At 39.4% G+C, this 14852-nt stretch overlaps 1 protein-coding gene across 1 annotated transcript in view; it reads left to right on the top strand.

Annotated features, from left to right (window-relative positions):
- The first annotated feature begins 2925 nt into the window (after positions 1-2925).
- The window catches only part of CLIC5 (chloride intracellular channel 5), a 68713-nt gene continuing 56786 nt past the window's right edge, over positions 2926-14852 (top strand). Inside the window, 1 exon segment of the mRNA XM_036381440.2 lies at positions 2926-3411. Within this exon segment, the coding sequence (XP_036237333.1) occupies positions 2926-3411 (486 nt within the window).

Genomic DNA, 14852 nt, shown 5'->3' on the forward strand with positions numbered 1-14852 from the left:
TCATAAAGTAAAAACCAAGCTTCTCTTGAAAGTGAGGAGTTCTATTGCTCATGTTCTTTGTCCTTTTATGAACTTTACTGCTTGTGGTTTTTGTGTTTCTGCAGAGCTGGTGACCAGGATTACCAATGGCTCACGTGGGTCCAGATGGTCAGTGACACAACCTGGATTACAGAATTAGCAGCAGAAAGTATTATGTTACTAACTCCCACATTAACTCAACACCTTATAGATTTGGGAGCAGAGGAATTTAGGGAATGGATCAGATTGGTGATCTCTGTTTTGTAATCTTGCATTCTCATGGCTTTAGGGTGGGACTGTTACTCAGAGGGCTTTAGTTGTGCTGAGACCTTTTTTTTGCTCTCCTGCCTCATACAACCTCTTCCCTCTCACTTCTGTGCAGGAGAGAATTCCCATTTCACTGGACACCTAATGATCACTTTCGTTGCTCTTGGAGGGTGGCAGAGGAAAGAAGAACTTGGATAACTCACAGTAAAGAAACCCACATGAACTGTATTTATTTTTAAATAATACTCACCTTATGCTCTTACTCCTTGTTTTACTTCTGATATTTTAAACCCTCCAGCAGGTGCTGCTGCATCCTGCAAATGTCTTCATGGAGGGAAAAAAAAATGTCACGGACTGGACTACAACTGGACTTTGTTCTTTGTTTTGTGTCGTGCATATTTCTGTGTTCTTTTTTCCCCTCAAACTCTCCTTAATAACTCAAAGGTGAGTTATTAAGGAGAGAGTTTTTATGATCCCAGGAGTTTAATCCTGCAAGCACTCTGTAAGAAGGGGTTGAAGATCAGTGGGAGTTGCTGATCAAAGTCATGCTGAGAGCAAGCTGAACAGACCCAGGCAGAAATACATTTGTCTTTCTACAACATATGAAGAAATCCAAGTGTTTTCTTAGAAGTGAAAAGTAGTCCTAAAAGAAGTTGAATTTATAAAACTTACCTGCTGTTTTATTGCTTTTGTGAAGTTTCTGGAACTTCAGTAATTTAAGTTCATGATTTTAAATCTGTCTTATCATTAGCCTTGGTCTTGAGTGTTAGAAGTTTGCAAGACAGATTACACAGCACCCATTTCAGAATCTCTGAGTTAGGATTTCCAGGATTTAGTGAGGAATTGTGGCTGAGTTACATACAGCTAATTTAAAGAGATGTGCTTTGTCCTGTTTGGTGATGGACCACTTGTGCCAGGCAGGAATGAGGGGGTAGTAAGAGTTGAAATTAGGCCTTGGTAATGAGTAATGTATCCTTGCAGTCCTTGAGTTGCAGCAGACCAGAAATGCCCTCGAGAACTGAGAGATCTCATTGATCTCTGATACTTACCTGCATATTTGTACTGTACAATCACAGTGATTAAACTTGTTTGTGACCATGATCTTGGCACTTTTCTGCTTATCTAGGAGCCCTATGTTTAAATACGATGAAATATTGCTTTGCTTTTGATATTTAACTATTATTATTACTCTAAACTTCTTAATATAAGGGTAATGGCAGTTAACTACAGTCATAAATCCCAGGCAGGCTGCACCTGCTGTCCTACACTGTGAAACATCTTGTGTTCCCTTCTTGTTCTGCCTGGAATGGCTTGAATTACCATCTTTCTCTTTCACTTCTTTTCTTTATTTCTTTAAGAAATCTAACCTGGCTGTGGCAGTTACCACTCAGGAAGTTACAAGGCTGGGCCAGGAGTACACCTTCATTTTCCTTTTGACTCAACTCCAAAAGATTAAATATTCGTTTATAAGAATTCATGTAATAATCTATGTAATCCAGATGCAGTAAACACGGAGATCAAAAGGCTTTAGTCAATAAGGCTTGAAGTTCTCATGACTTTAATAGATTGGTAACTTTATAATAATCTGATAACTGCAGGTTTGGATATTCCAGAAGTTTCAGGTCTGTTGAATTCAGTTGCTCTGGAATGTGTATCTGTCTCTATAAGGGCAGTTAATTCTTTGCTAAAGCTGGCAGTATTCACCACTTTAGGTTCTGTGCAGTTTGGTGTGTCTCTCCATTCATTAGAGAGAAGGTACTGTATACACAAGGTGGCAAACAAGATTTCTACAGTGTATGTTTTACAACATGGAGATACATAACCAAAACATGATTATAATTGATGCATTATGTATATGTAATCATGATTAATACTTCTTCATTGCTTTATTTTCCTATATTCCCAGGGTAGCTCATGAGAGCTTTTACAGTTTTTGGCCCTAGTTTATAGTTCAGAGGAAGACAATGCCAAATGTGAAATGTGTGGCCCCCAAAGTGAACAAGTGGCAATGTTGGAAAGAGATAAAATTTATCTCTTTACAATTTTTTGGGTAGTTTTTTCATAAATATTCTTCAGTTGTTGATGATTTTGTAAGTAACCACTAAAATGTTGTAGATGATTGCTTGTATTATTGAGGCAGTTTTGCCTTGCTTTTCCTTGAAGTTTTTGTGAAAAAACTCACTCCTATTTTGTGAAAATATGAGTGAGTGGGTGAAGTCCGCATTTATACCTCTTTACATAAATAAGATTTCCAGTAGAACTATTTTCAACTTCCTATGTAAGAATACTTATTTTTTTAACTGTAGCTTTCTAGTATTGATAGGTTCTTTAGCTGGTTTTTGCTATACTTATCCAGGCAACATCTGGAGGAACAGCTGATTACAGCTCTTGAGATACAGTTTCCAGGAGTCAGATCGACAAAGGGGTTAAAAGTGAGACAGCCTTTTACTTGGTGGAAGTGCAGTTGTTGATTCAAGGCTCTCAGTAAATGATTGTTGGAGATCTGCCATGTGTAGCTGAGCATTCAGAAAGTACACCACAGACTCTGTTTCCTCCTGAGGAGCCTTGTCTGTCAACATCTCACTTTAATTGTAGTCTGTAAGGTACCAGCAGGCAGGCAAAGCTCACCAGCCAGCAGCCATGGAAGATCCAGTCTTCACTGAAATCAATGAAAATGCTAACAACAGCAGTGTCTCTGAGGTTTCAGATTCTGAGGAAAGTAAAGGGGCTGATCTTTTTGATCATGTCCATGAAGATTCAGCATCCCCTTTTTCCATCACTAATACCCCAGAAAACATGGATGGTAGTAAGAACTCAGAAGATAGCTGTAATAATTCTGTGGCCTCTCAGCATGGAAGTGATGGAGAAGATGATTCTTCATCTCACCATGGTGCTGAAGAAGACTACCCACAGCAGCAGATGGATCTAATGAGCCCAATTCTGGAAGATAAAGATGAAGAGGGCTCAGCGTTTGAGAGCAACCTGCATTTTCCTCTGGATTTCCAGTTTCGTCAGAGACAGAGCACTTTTATCAACTCTTCAACTTCCCTCAAGTTTCCCCTTAACAATAACTCTGGAGAAACAAACAACTTTCAGGAAGATTTTGAGATTTCTGTTTTTGTAAAGGTAAGAACCTGGGTGCTCCTAAGCATACTCTACTTTTAAACCCAAATCAATATGTGTGTCCTCCAAATCAGTGAAATACAGCTACCCACTGCTTTGTTCTCAACTCTGCTGCAGGGAGCCAATCTCTTCACTTACCTCTTGCATCTGTAAGCAGAGAAAGAGGTGATTTGTGTTGTGTGGAAATGCCTGGGATTTATTCATTCAAATGGCAGTATGGTGCAGGTATTCTGATTGTTGCTGCAATTCATTTATTCTGGGAAATCTGTCTGCTGTTACAGCTAGGCTGCTACTACTTAGTTGAGCTAGTTCAGCTATCCCTGCACTTCACTATCTAGTAACTGAGAGCTCAAAATTAATAACTGTGAATGCTATGAAGAAAACTGAATATATAGTTTTAATAATGCTCATCCCTGAAAGAAGTTTTTCTTTCCTTTCTTTCAATATTTAGATGTAGGTATTTCTGTAACAATTTCAATATGTATTTTCATTAATTTCCAGTTAGGTATAAATTACTGAGAGGGCTTTCACACCTTCTCTCACCTTATAAAGGATTACTTAGGTCTCAAAACTGTAAACACCTGTGTTCTTGAATAAACACTATGATTCCTTTCAGAAACACACTTGTATTTAATCTTTCTCATCATTCATTGGGCTGAAACACAAGCCTGACAATTCCTTCTTTTTAACTATATAAAAATGTTCAAGATCTTGTGTACCTTGAATTGAACAATACACCATTATTATAATATTCTGTCATTTCAAGAGAAGCCTCATGAAGTTTGTCACTTTTCAACATAAATAATATTATCAAAATCTGTTTCTCAGTTCCATGGGTGTTTTGGAAGCTGGAGAAGAGATTTTTTCACAACACATAATGAGAAGTATTTTCAGCAGTCATTATTTGGTTAAATAACTCCTTGAAACAGCACCTGTCCTATTTCTGTTACTGGATCATGGTCATTACTAAAATATATTGGTTATATGGTCAAAGTAAGAGCTGTGACATTAATTCTATTTTATATTTCTGCATGTAGTCCTGTGTATGTGTTTAAAGTTGCAGCAATTGATTACATTTTGTTGGTTAGCAACTACATGGTGTTAGCAACTTGTATTTGGGCTTTAAAATCATCTCTTTATTTTTCTTATTCTTTTACATTGCTCTTATTTCAAAATAACAACGTCTTATTTTTCTATGGATAAAAAAAGAAATGTGTGCAGATGTTCCCATTCAAGCAGAGTAGTTTGGGTTAATTTGAAAAAGTGAGAAGAGAGGCATTTTGAATAAAACTGTCAGGGACAAGGTCTGAGGAAGTCCTTTTCCTTGCTTTTGTTGTGCAGAGTAGTTGATTATCCCATAAAGGTCCTTATCAGCTACTCCAGAGAGAAAGGCAAACTGTGCTCTCTTCACTTTGGAAACGTGACTGCCTGGTGTCTTTGAGATGTCCTTGAGCCCCAAGAGATCCCCACCTGGCTGAAAGGCTGAGACATGAGGCTCTCCGGTGATCCATGCTGTGCCCAGTGGGCAGGGCACTGGGTACTGCTGGGTGGGTGACTGAACTGAGCTCCTGTTACAGTGTTTTACTCCTTGAGAACGTGCTGATGTTTAGTTTTTGGCTTTTTGGTTTTTTATCTTTCTGGTGTCAAGGTAATAAAGCAGTAACTCCATGGAGTGCAGATCCAGCATTGCTCTCTTTAATTATCTAGATAGCAAAAGTCAGCCTGTAAAATGGAAGGTCACAGAATAATATATAACAAGAGTAGTGAAATCCCTGAGGTCTGTGACGTCTTGCACATGGGGTTAATATCTCAGTTGTGTCAATAAATATTACTCATAGATGGTTCCCTTCTCACATGGTCTCTAGTCCACCTGAGGCCAGTGTTGCTCTGAAATTGGGTTCATCTGGGTTTGCACTTTTCTGCAGACACTAACAGTGACAGCAGGACCTGGTGCTGTAGGACAATAGTGATCATGACAATTCTGCCCCTATTTATTCCTCCCTTTGCTTGTAGACCTAATAAATCTCTGTGAAAGACTGGAAACGTGAGTGTCAGAGAACTAAAAACCAGAAACAGTGGGAAGATTAAATGGTATCTAACTCACAGTGCAGCTGGATGGATAATGTTTACAGTAGTCCATTCATTAGACACCAAGAAAATGTTTACATCACTTTAACTCTGTTTTTCACTGATTATCAGTGCTTGGTAACTATGTCATGTCAGTGGGCTATTTCAGAATGTGCCACAAGGTAAAAAAGGAATTCCCTGTGCCTTTAACAGCAGAATGCAGCATGTAACAACATGAATCTGTTTGTGTGACTCCAGCACGTCCAGGCTTGTCACAGCCACCTTAATGCCTTTTCAATAACTCTGTAATTTATTCAAGCAAAAGCCTTTGCAATTTGAACAGAAATATGACTGGCACACAAGCTGTGTTAGTGAGTGCACAGGAGAGCCTGACCCAATCATAGCTCCAAGGTCCAGCCTTCTCCCCTGTACACTGTAGTTTCCTATTGAGCATGATGTTTGTTCTGAAGATTTAGGTTTCTTTGAAAATATTAACTTTTTTGTTTCCTGAAGCTTAAGTGGTTATTTAAAAAGCAGTCCTCCAATTTTCTTTCAGAAGAAAATTATTGCCTTTCTGTTTTTTTTGATGACCTGAGACTGACTGCAGATTATAGTCTCTCTGTACTCATTTGTGCCATAGGAATACAGTTCCCAAAAGAAGGGAGGCAATTCTTTACCCTAAGCAATAAACACCTTGTGTTAGGCAAAAATGCCAATGCTGTGCTGTGGTTTAGCATCATCAGCCTGCACCTGTTGGATCACTGCACTGGAGTAACAGAGTTATGGATGCTGGAGAGCATCTCTGGAGATCACTTTGTCCAATCCTTGCTCAGAGCAGGATCACCTACAACAGCTTGCTGAGGGTCATGTTTGGTTTTCAATGTTTCCAAAGATGAAGAAACCACAACTTCTCTGTGCAACCATTCTAATGTCCTACCATCATGGGAAAACTGTTTTAAATGGAATTTTGTGTATCTAAATTTGTGCTTGTTGCCTCCTGTCCTTTTAGTAGATACCAATGCTTATATTTAAGAATCAGAACCTACACATTTAGCTGTTTGGAATTATGGTATCCTTCTGTAAAATTTAATTAAGTCAGGAGCTGGAAAATAAAGGACATTTTTTTTTTTCCAACAAGATGTTTCCCACTCCCTCATTTGAAGTGCTGAGTCCTGCACTTGGGTCACAACAACACCTGCAGTGCTGCAGGCTGTGAGAAGAGTGGCTGGAAAGCTGGAAAAGGACCTGGGGGTGCTGGTGACAGCAGCTGAGCATGAGCCAGGTGTGCCCAGGTGGGCAAGAAGACCAAAGGCACCTGGCTTGCACCAGCCATGGTGTGGCAGCGGGGCCAGGGCAGTGACTGTCCCCTGTGCTGGGCACTGCTGAGGCCACACCTCAAATCCAGGGCTCAGTTCTGGGCCCCTCATGGCAAAAAAGAAATTGAGGGCCTGGAGCATGTCCAGAGAAGGGAATGGAGCTGAGGAAGGGGCTGGAGCACAGGTCTGATGAGGAGCAGCTGAGGGAGCGGGGAGCTCTTGCTTTCCAAACCCTCTGAAAGGAGCGCAGAGCCAGTGGGGGTCAGGTTCTGCTCCCACATAACAAGTGACACGATGAGAGAAAATTCCTCAAGTTGTGCCAGCGGAGGTTTAGGTTGGATATTTGGAATTTATTTTTTTTCATGGAGAGGGTTGTCAGGCACTAGAACAGGCCACTCAGGGAAGTGGAGTCACCATCCCTGGGCATTCAAAAACATGTGGATGTGGTACTTGAGGACTTGGTTTAATGCTGAACATGGTGGTGGTGCTGGTTGACAGTTGGACTTGGTGTTATTTCAAACCTTACCAATTCTATGATTCTGTGGTTCTTTGATTTCTAAGCCAGGATTACCTGAGGACTCCAACTTGGTGGCTCACCTAACTCTGTGCTTTTCCCTACTGACTCCCCAGGTTGAGCTGAACTGTTGAGAATGACAGACCATGTTCCTCATGGGGACAGTGAGACTCATTGTGTCACTGGGGAAATCACACTTCTTCCTAATGAGTTGGCTTTTCTCTTGTTTTATGAAGCATTCTGGAATCTGTTGAGAAAATTCTGTTTAGGAATGTGTATTAATGGTTCAGAACTTGAAGTCACTGGACAAATCTAATTTTAAGCACGTATAATTTGAAGAGATCAGAACCACATGGATGTCCAGTCAGAAGTTAGTGGTTAAACTGGTGTTTTGCTTAGCAGAACTGAGCATTTCTTACTATACTCAAAATCTACAGAGGAAAACAGCTGTATTGGGAGTTGTGGGCTGTTAGATATTTGTAAGCATAACTGGGTGTCCAGATTCCTCCTAGCAATGGAAACCAGTTAGTCTTCTGATTGACTCCAATACAGCACATGAGGCTGGTGTTTAGCTATATCTTCTCCACCAGGTTTGCAGGTAGAAAGGTAAATTCAGGCTGAAGCCAGGTGGCAGCTGTAACTCTCCATATGTACATAAAATTATAGTTTGTCTTTTTATAACATTTTGGCCTTTAAAAATACTATAAATAATGAATCTAACAGAAGTAAGCAACTATTATTTGGTTAATAATAAGCTTAGAAAAAGGTTGAGTGATTCATAATCCACCTTTTAAACAGCGTTAACTGAGCAATCTGAGCAAAGAAATGATCCAAGAACTATTTTCAGAATCTTCCAGTCTTGGCAGATTTACAGACCAAGATGCTGAAGTTAACATGTACACAGCGGGAAATGACTCATGGGGAGCCAATATCCTAATGTGATGCCTGTTTTGATAATTAAAATGAAATTAATGGTTGTTTATTCCTGCAAATAGCTTGAGATACCTTACAAGTACAATTAAGTATAGAAATACAAGTCTGGAATACCAAGTAATGTGTCCTTCTGCTCTCAGTCTTATCTAGACTATCCCTAACAGATGCTTCTTTGGGAACATTCAGTGATGCCCATTCAGCACCTAAAACAATTAGTCTCTGTCAATGCTTAATTATTGTCCTGAGACAATATTTTCCTTTAGTAAAATTCTATTGCTCTGAATTATGCTATTTTTCTTTTTAATATACAATACCTTTATGTATATAGAAGACACAGACCAAATTTCCTTCAGTCTTTGCTTTCTTGAACTAAACAAGTCCTTCAGCTTGCCTTCAAGATTGAGTCATCATTTCTAAATATTGAGTGGTTTAATGTTTGTGGTTTGGTCTTTTTTTTTTTTTTAGGGGTCATTTTTATGACCTTTTCCAGTCTTTCTCCAGTTAATTTATATAATTCTTAAGCTCCAATTTGGAGGTACAGATAGTGCACATAGCAATGCTAATAAAAATTACTACAGCAAGCACCTCTTTAATTCATCATTTATCCAACTCTCTAGTCAGAACACTTTATCTGCTCTATTTTAATGTATTTTTGAATCCTTTAACATTTGTATGGTTCCTCCAGCCCTGATGTTTTCCCAATAAATGCTTCAGTAACAGTCTTGCCCATTTGCAAGCAGGTGTAACCAGTAGTACTGCACAGTTTGTGGCTGCCATTTGACTTGTAGAGCGTTAGGTTTCTCTTCTGTGAGAATTTAGGTTTCTCTTAGTGGTGTGATCAGACTCTGATCACCCCTCACTGAAAACAGCATGGTTTTGGAGTCAGAGAGCTGCTCTGACATAAATCCAGTGTGAAGGACACCTCACCAGAGCTTTTGCTCTGCTAACTCAGAAAATAAGATACACCCTTAACACTTCCACATCACTGTGCAGACCCAGCGTGGCTTTATGTCTCCCTCCTCCACTCTGTCATGTACAGCAGACTGGTAATCTCTGAAGTCTTCATATATAAACCAAATAGCTACTAACCCTTCTTTCTGAGGAGGAAAACCATGCTGTGGGTCTCTTCACAGCTGGATTTATGCCTATCCAAATTACTCTGTGTGTGTGTGTGTGTGTGTGTGTGTGTGTGTGTGTGTGAAAAGATTAGTGACAGCCGTTCTGCTGCAGATAACACCCACTCCCCCAACTATCAGACACAAGCAGAATGTGTTTCAGCAGCAGGGCAGAGCAGTTTGCCTAATCTTTTGGATACAAAGGGGAAAAGGTCTTGCTTCCAACCCTTGCTGAGTCTGTGCCTCACTCAGGCACCTGTGGAAAGGTCCATGAGTCCGTTTTGAGCTGGTGCTCCGTGCCCCCCTCAGTGCACGGCTCCAGCCACAGCGGTGTCCGGGCATAGAGCAGCAGCGTAGCAACAGCTTCAAAATACAGACCTGGATTATCTAGGAAATTGTCCCTGCACAGTGATTGCAGCAATGGCAAACACAATGTAAGTAATGGAGGTCACACCGAAAGAAAATTAAACCAGGATTTATTTACTCGTTTGTTTTCCTTATATATATTTAATCTTGTGATACTCTCTTTGATGTTCTGAAAACAAGGCTCTTATCCCAGCATGGACTGGTTTGGTTTTTTTTTGAAACATCTCAGCACCTACATTTTTGGAGTGAAAAATGTTTGGATTTGTGGATTGATTTTTTGCTGGCCTTGAAAACTTATCTGTGTAGCAGTATTGTCAACTGTTAAATGAATCCTGTCCAAAACAGAGAAATTTGTATTATTTTGAATTGCTTATTTTAGAAGTACCTAGAGAGCAGCTCTACTGAGACAAAGATTTTACAAATGCAAAATAATGCATAATCCCTGCAGAGCAACAAGTGATGATAATATGTCAACTATTTTGGAGTCTGCAAAAGGAAAGCAGCATTTCTGCTCTGCTCTTTGTTTTCTTTAGATATCAAGGGTTGGATTTGGCTCATCCAACTGAAGGTGTGTCTGTAAGCCATTAACTAGACCTCTGCAGGATATCTAGGCTCTTTCTGCAACAAAAAGCTATCTGAAATAGCATGATGGGATGTTAATTCTTGTGGCCAAGTGCAAGCACCACCTGTAGAGGAAGGTTACTTGTTAGGTCGACTCTGTTCATTGTATGGAGCAGGGCCTAATTCAGTTTTCCAACCACGGGCATCCCCTGCTGGTTTAGATGTCTAAAGGCTTCTTTCCTGGCCCATATATCCTGTCTCATATATGTTTATGGATTTCCTCAGCTATCCTTCCAAATGCTGCTGGATATCTAGGCTTAGGCAACTGCATCAAGCCATAAACTTTCACTGAAAACAATGGTCACCTGAAGTTAAATAAATGGAATACTACCAGTGACAGTTTAAATACAAATCTTGGACTTAAGTGAATTCTAGTAATGGACATCTGGAAACAAACTTTGGATTGATGAATTTCTTTTTTCAGGCTATTTAATTTCCCTTTTTGTTTCAGTGTCCCCACTCAGCAACAACTGAAGTGCAATAGTGATCAGTGTGATGTTGGACACTTCTGCTGTTCCCTTACTGTCTAAATTAACCAGATAAAATTATCTAATACATTTTATCATTTTTCCAAGACTGAGATCCAGCACTCTTCCTTTAACTTCAGTCAAATCTTATCTTTTTTTAAACAGCAATCCCCATATATGTGTCTTTCAACTGTATTTGTTTTAGAATTACATTTTATTTCAGACACCACAGTAGAAGAGAAAAGTTAACTGAACATACTGAGTTTGAATTCCTAGATACTGCTTCAAACACAGCTTAAGATTTTAATTGGGAAAAGAAAAATTCTTTGTTTCTTTGGGTCATAAGACCCTGCATTGGAGGCAAATTTTCCACTGTTGTGCCACTGTATTTACTAGTTCATTTAGAATTACTCGATGTCCTCTCATAACTTTGTTTGTGGCTGAAACGAGACATATAAATATTTTTATGTATTTGTGGCCACATAAAAAATATTTACTTCTTTGTGGAAAATGTTATGAACCTGTATGAAACTGACTTGTGTAGCAGAAGAAAAGGAGGAAGTGTGTCATTCTAAAATGAGTCATTTATTTGTCATCTGCAGGTATGATTTTTATATTTAGATCTCTAGATGATCTTTTTCACATCAATTAGTGAAACAATTGTAGGTGAATTTGTACTGTTTGTAGGTGAATTTGTTCGTCTCTGGTAATGCAAGACGTCAGTGACAGTTCATGACGTTACAATGACGTGCTCAGGGATAGCTGGGAGGTGAATTTGTCAGTGCACAGGTCTGGTTTCAGTACATCCAGCAGTGTTCAAAACCAGGATTTTGATTTACAAGTTAATTGATTTTCTGTTGCAGGCTCCATGCAGGTGTTAAAGAAGTAAAACTCGAGAACACATCTTCTGAGAGAAAACCATTATCTTCCTGCTTATAGGTTTATAAAAGATGAGGCACAGAAAGGTAGAAATAATCTGCACACTGACTAAGATGGTTTCCTTGAGGATTCTAGGTAATCTGAAAAATAAATTCATAGGACTGGATGTGACTTTTTGGGACATGAAATCAAGTATTCTGTTACAGACAGCCTCATCATGCAATACTTCATTCATAAAGTGATCAAAGTCTATTTAGAAACTATTACTATTATCATTAATTTTGGAAATCTGTTTCAGAATGTCACTGCTATAAAGGTTTGACACTTTAATTTCAAAATTACCTTTATTTATGTGCAGTTAAAACATCTTTGCTCTTGTGCCAGCATGGTCCATTAGTAGTCATTCATGCATTTAGCTCTTTTAAAAATCAGTTTAGGCTTAGACAACCTCAGATGTTTTGGGGCTAAACCAGCCAATCCTTTTTGTCTCTGTTTCTGCCAGTTGTCATAGTAATCCCCTTCTGCACATATTTTCTTTACACAAAGGTGCCTTTTTTTTTTCACAGCTGCATCTTGTCTCAGGTTGCTTCTGCTTTTATAGCTAAACTAAACAAGCAGCAAAAAGATTCTTTTAATAACCTCCTGTTTTAAGATACCTGTGATTGTTTGAGTAAACAAATTCTATTTGAGGTGAAATGTCTATGTTGCTGTGCTTTGGGAGACCTCAGCACTGTGTCCCTGTAACTTGAAGCCTGGTTGAGGAGCAAATGGAAAGAGTGGAAGCTTTGCATCGGAAATATAGATATTTAATCACTCTTCAGACCTCTGCTCACATGTATTTGTACCACTTTTGGATTAATTTAAAATCTATTTGATTAAAAATCTGATCGGCAGAAGTGTTTTATATTTGCCCACGTTTATACTTGTTCTATAAAAATGTTCATCCTTAGCTGTAACATTGGTACTTTGGGTGGCCCCTCATTGCAAGAGGGTCTCTGTTAGCCAGAAATGGCCAGTGAGGTGCCCAAATAATACTGGCAAGTCCTCAGTAAACAGAAATACTAGGAGAACTAATTTGAACTTATAAAATTTTTATTTTTCTTAATATCATCAGAAATTCTTCCTAATTTTAATGCACATTTTCTCACTATTTCAAATTAATTCCTCAAACAAAGCCTAATGCTACTACAAGGTCTTATTTCTCCGAAAACTTACTAAAAGAATATGTTGGACAAAGGTCCAGTGTCAAGAGTCTATTATACACCATGTGGCCTGTTTTGAAGAGGCACCAATCTGTCTTCCCTTTCTTTGGTGAGCACATGGATTTGTAAATAATCACAGTAAGTAGTTTCCAGTTACACAGTACATACTTACACGGTGACATAAAAATCACCCCCTTTGTAAAAACACCAGAGATTGATTTATATGTATATCATACTGAATGATTGCATCACTTATTGGACTTCATGAGGCCCCTTAAATTCACTCATTTTCACCAAATATAGGCAGGATGCTTATCTGTTGAATCAGTAACTTGCTCACGGTCCTAACGCGCGTCCTTGGTGCGCTGGCGCCTTGCAGGAGCCCGAATACAGAACAGCCCAAGTTCAGAGCAGCAAATTCAGAGTCACTTGGCCCCTCCCTGGGAGATTGCTGCCAGTGAAGTTTGGCCAGGGCAGAGTTTCTGTGCGGCCCCGGGCGCGGATTGGCCCCGCACCAGGGGCTGATAACAGCTAAAAATAGGCCGGCTATAAAAGCCCAGCCAGCAGCTCAGCCAGCCTGGCATTCCCTCCCGACCGCCAGCCAGGGAGGAGACCGCACTCACCAAGTCCCTGCAAGGATGTGACCAAAGAACGCTCTGCTGCCTAATTCCACTTAACAATTAACTTGTCAGGACTAGACTGTGTGACTCATGGGGATGGTAACCAAGTACATCTTATGTTAATAAAAAAAAAAAAAAAAAAAAGAAACAGACTGAAGGCCACATTTTCCAAGCAGATTTTTCCAAGCAGAGCGTGACAGGTGGGCTGGTGGAATGTCTTTGGAAACGTGCCCATAAAATACTGTGTACAAGAATGTTGTACTTGTATATATATTCACATAATTACCTGGATGGAGAGTGTACTCCATGACTATGGAGTTCTGAACACTTGGGAAAACCAATGTATTTTCATTTGACAATGGTTTGACTAAGCTGGCATTGAGGAGTTCAGGAGTCTATTCTTAGCTTGCTGTTGATTCTGGGGAAATTCGGTCATTTCCTTGAATTTTTGTTCACTTTCGAGCTTTTGTTTTAAGATGTAGCCTGGGGAATCAGAGTTCAGTGGCTGAGTGCATTGCAAGATAAATCTTTGGGTGTCTGAAGTCCTTTGGATGAATAAAGAAAACACCAGTGTTGAAAAGCTCCCTTTTTAAAGTCTGGCAAAAGTTACACTGACTTGAAAACAGGGTGTAAATGGGGAAAGAATTAGGAAGCATTAAAAAACAGTGGCACTATCAGCCCTATCAATTGTAAACTATTCCCACATGTATTACTTCCAGTGGCTCTGAGTCCTCCTCTTTGATTTTATGAAGCTTTGCACTATGAAGTTTTTATGTGTGGATTCCCCTTCATTTTCATTACAGCTTTTTTTTTTTTTTTTTTTCTGGTTTACAATAATAAAGTGCAGGGTTTGTATCTTGGGAGAGTGATAGATGACCTGGCTAACTTACTTTCACTTTTTATTCTATATACTTAGTTCTCTAAAAAGGGCTTTACCTTTTAATTACCTTTCAATTACCTTTGAATTTGTTGTTTAATTGCTAGATCTCTTGTGGCATATGAGAGAATTGCAGAGCTTGTTAGTTTGATAATTCTGTACCCCAAAGTCATCTTTTTCTGCTCAGGAGACCCAGCATGGTCAGAGATGACAGAAACTCCCTCATAGTGACTTCCACCTAGTCGAGATCCAGAGCTGAGAGGAGTTAAACCTCACAGCACACACAACTTCACCCTTCTGAACTCTGCTTTTCCTCTCTGAAGGTCAATTTTCTGTATGAACCTGTAGGCAAGGCTTAACTGGAGAATCTCTGTTTGTTGCCACCCTCAGCAGGGGAATTTAGTTTTCTCTCAACATCATGAGATACCTTTATATATATTTATTAATTAGTCTGGTATCAACTCTGA

Source organism: Molothrus ater, chromosome 3 (genome assembly GCF_012460135.2).
Source record: "Molothrus ater isolate BHLD 08-10-18 breed brown headed cowbird chromosome 3, BPBGC_Mater_1.1, whole genome shotgun sequence".
NCBI classification, from domain to species: domain Eukaryota; kingdom Metazoa; phylum Chordata; class Aves; order Passeriformes; family Icteridae; genus Molothrus; species Molothrus ater.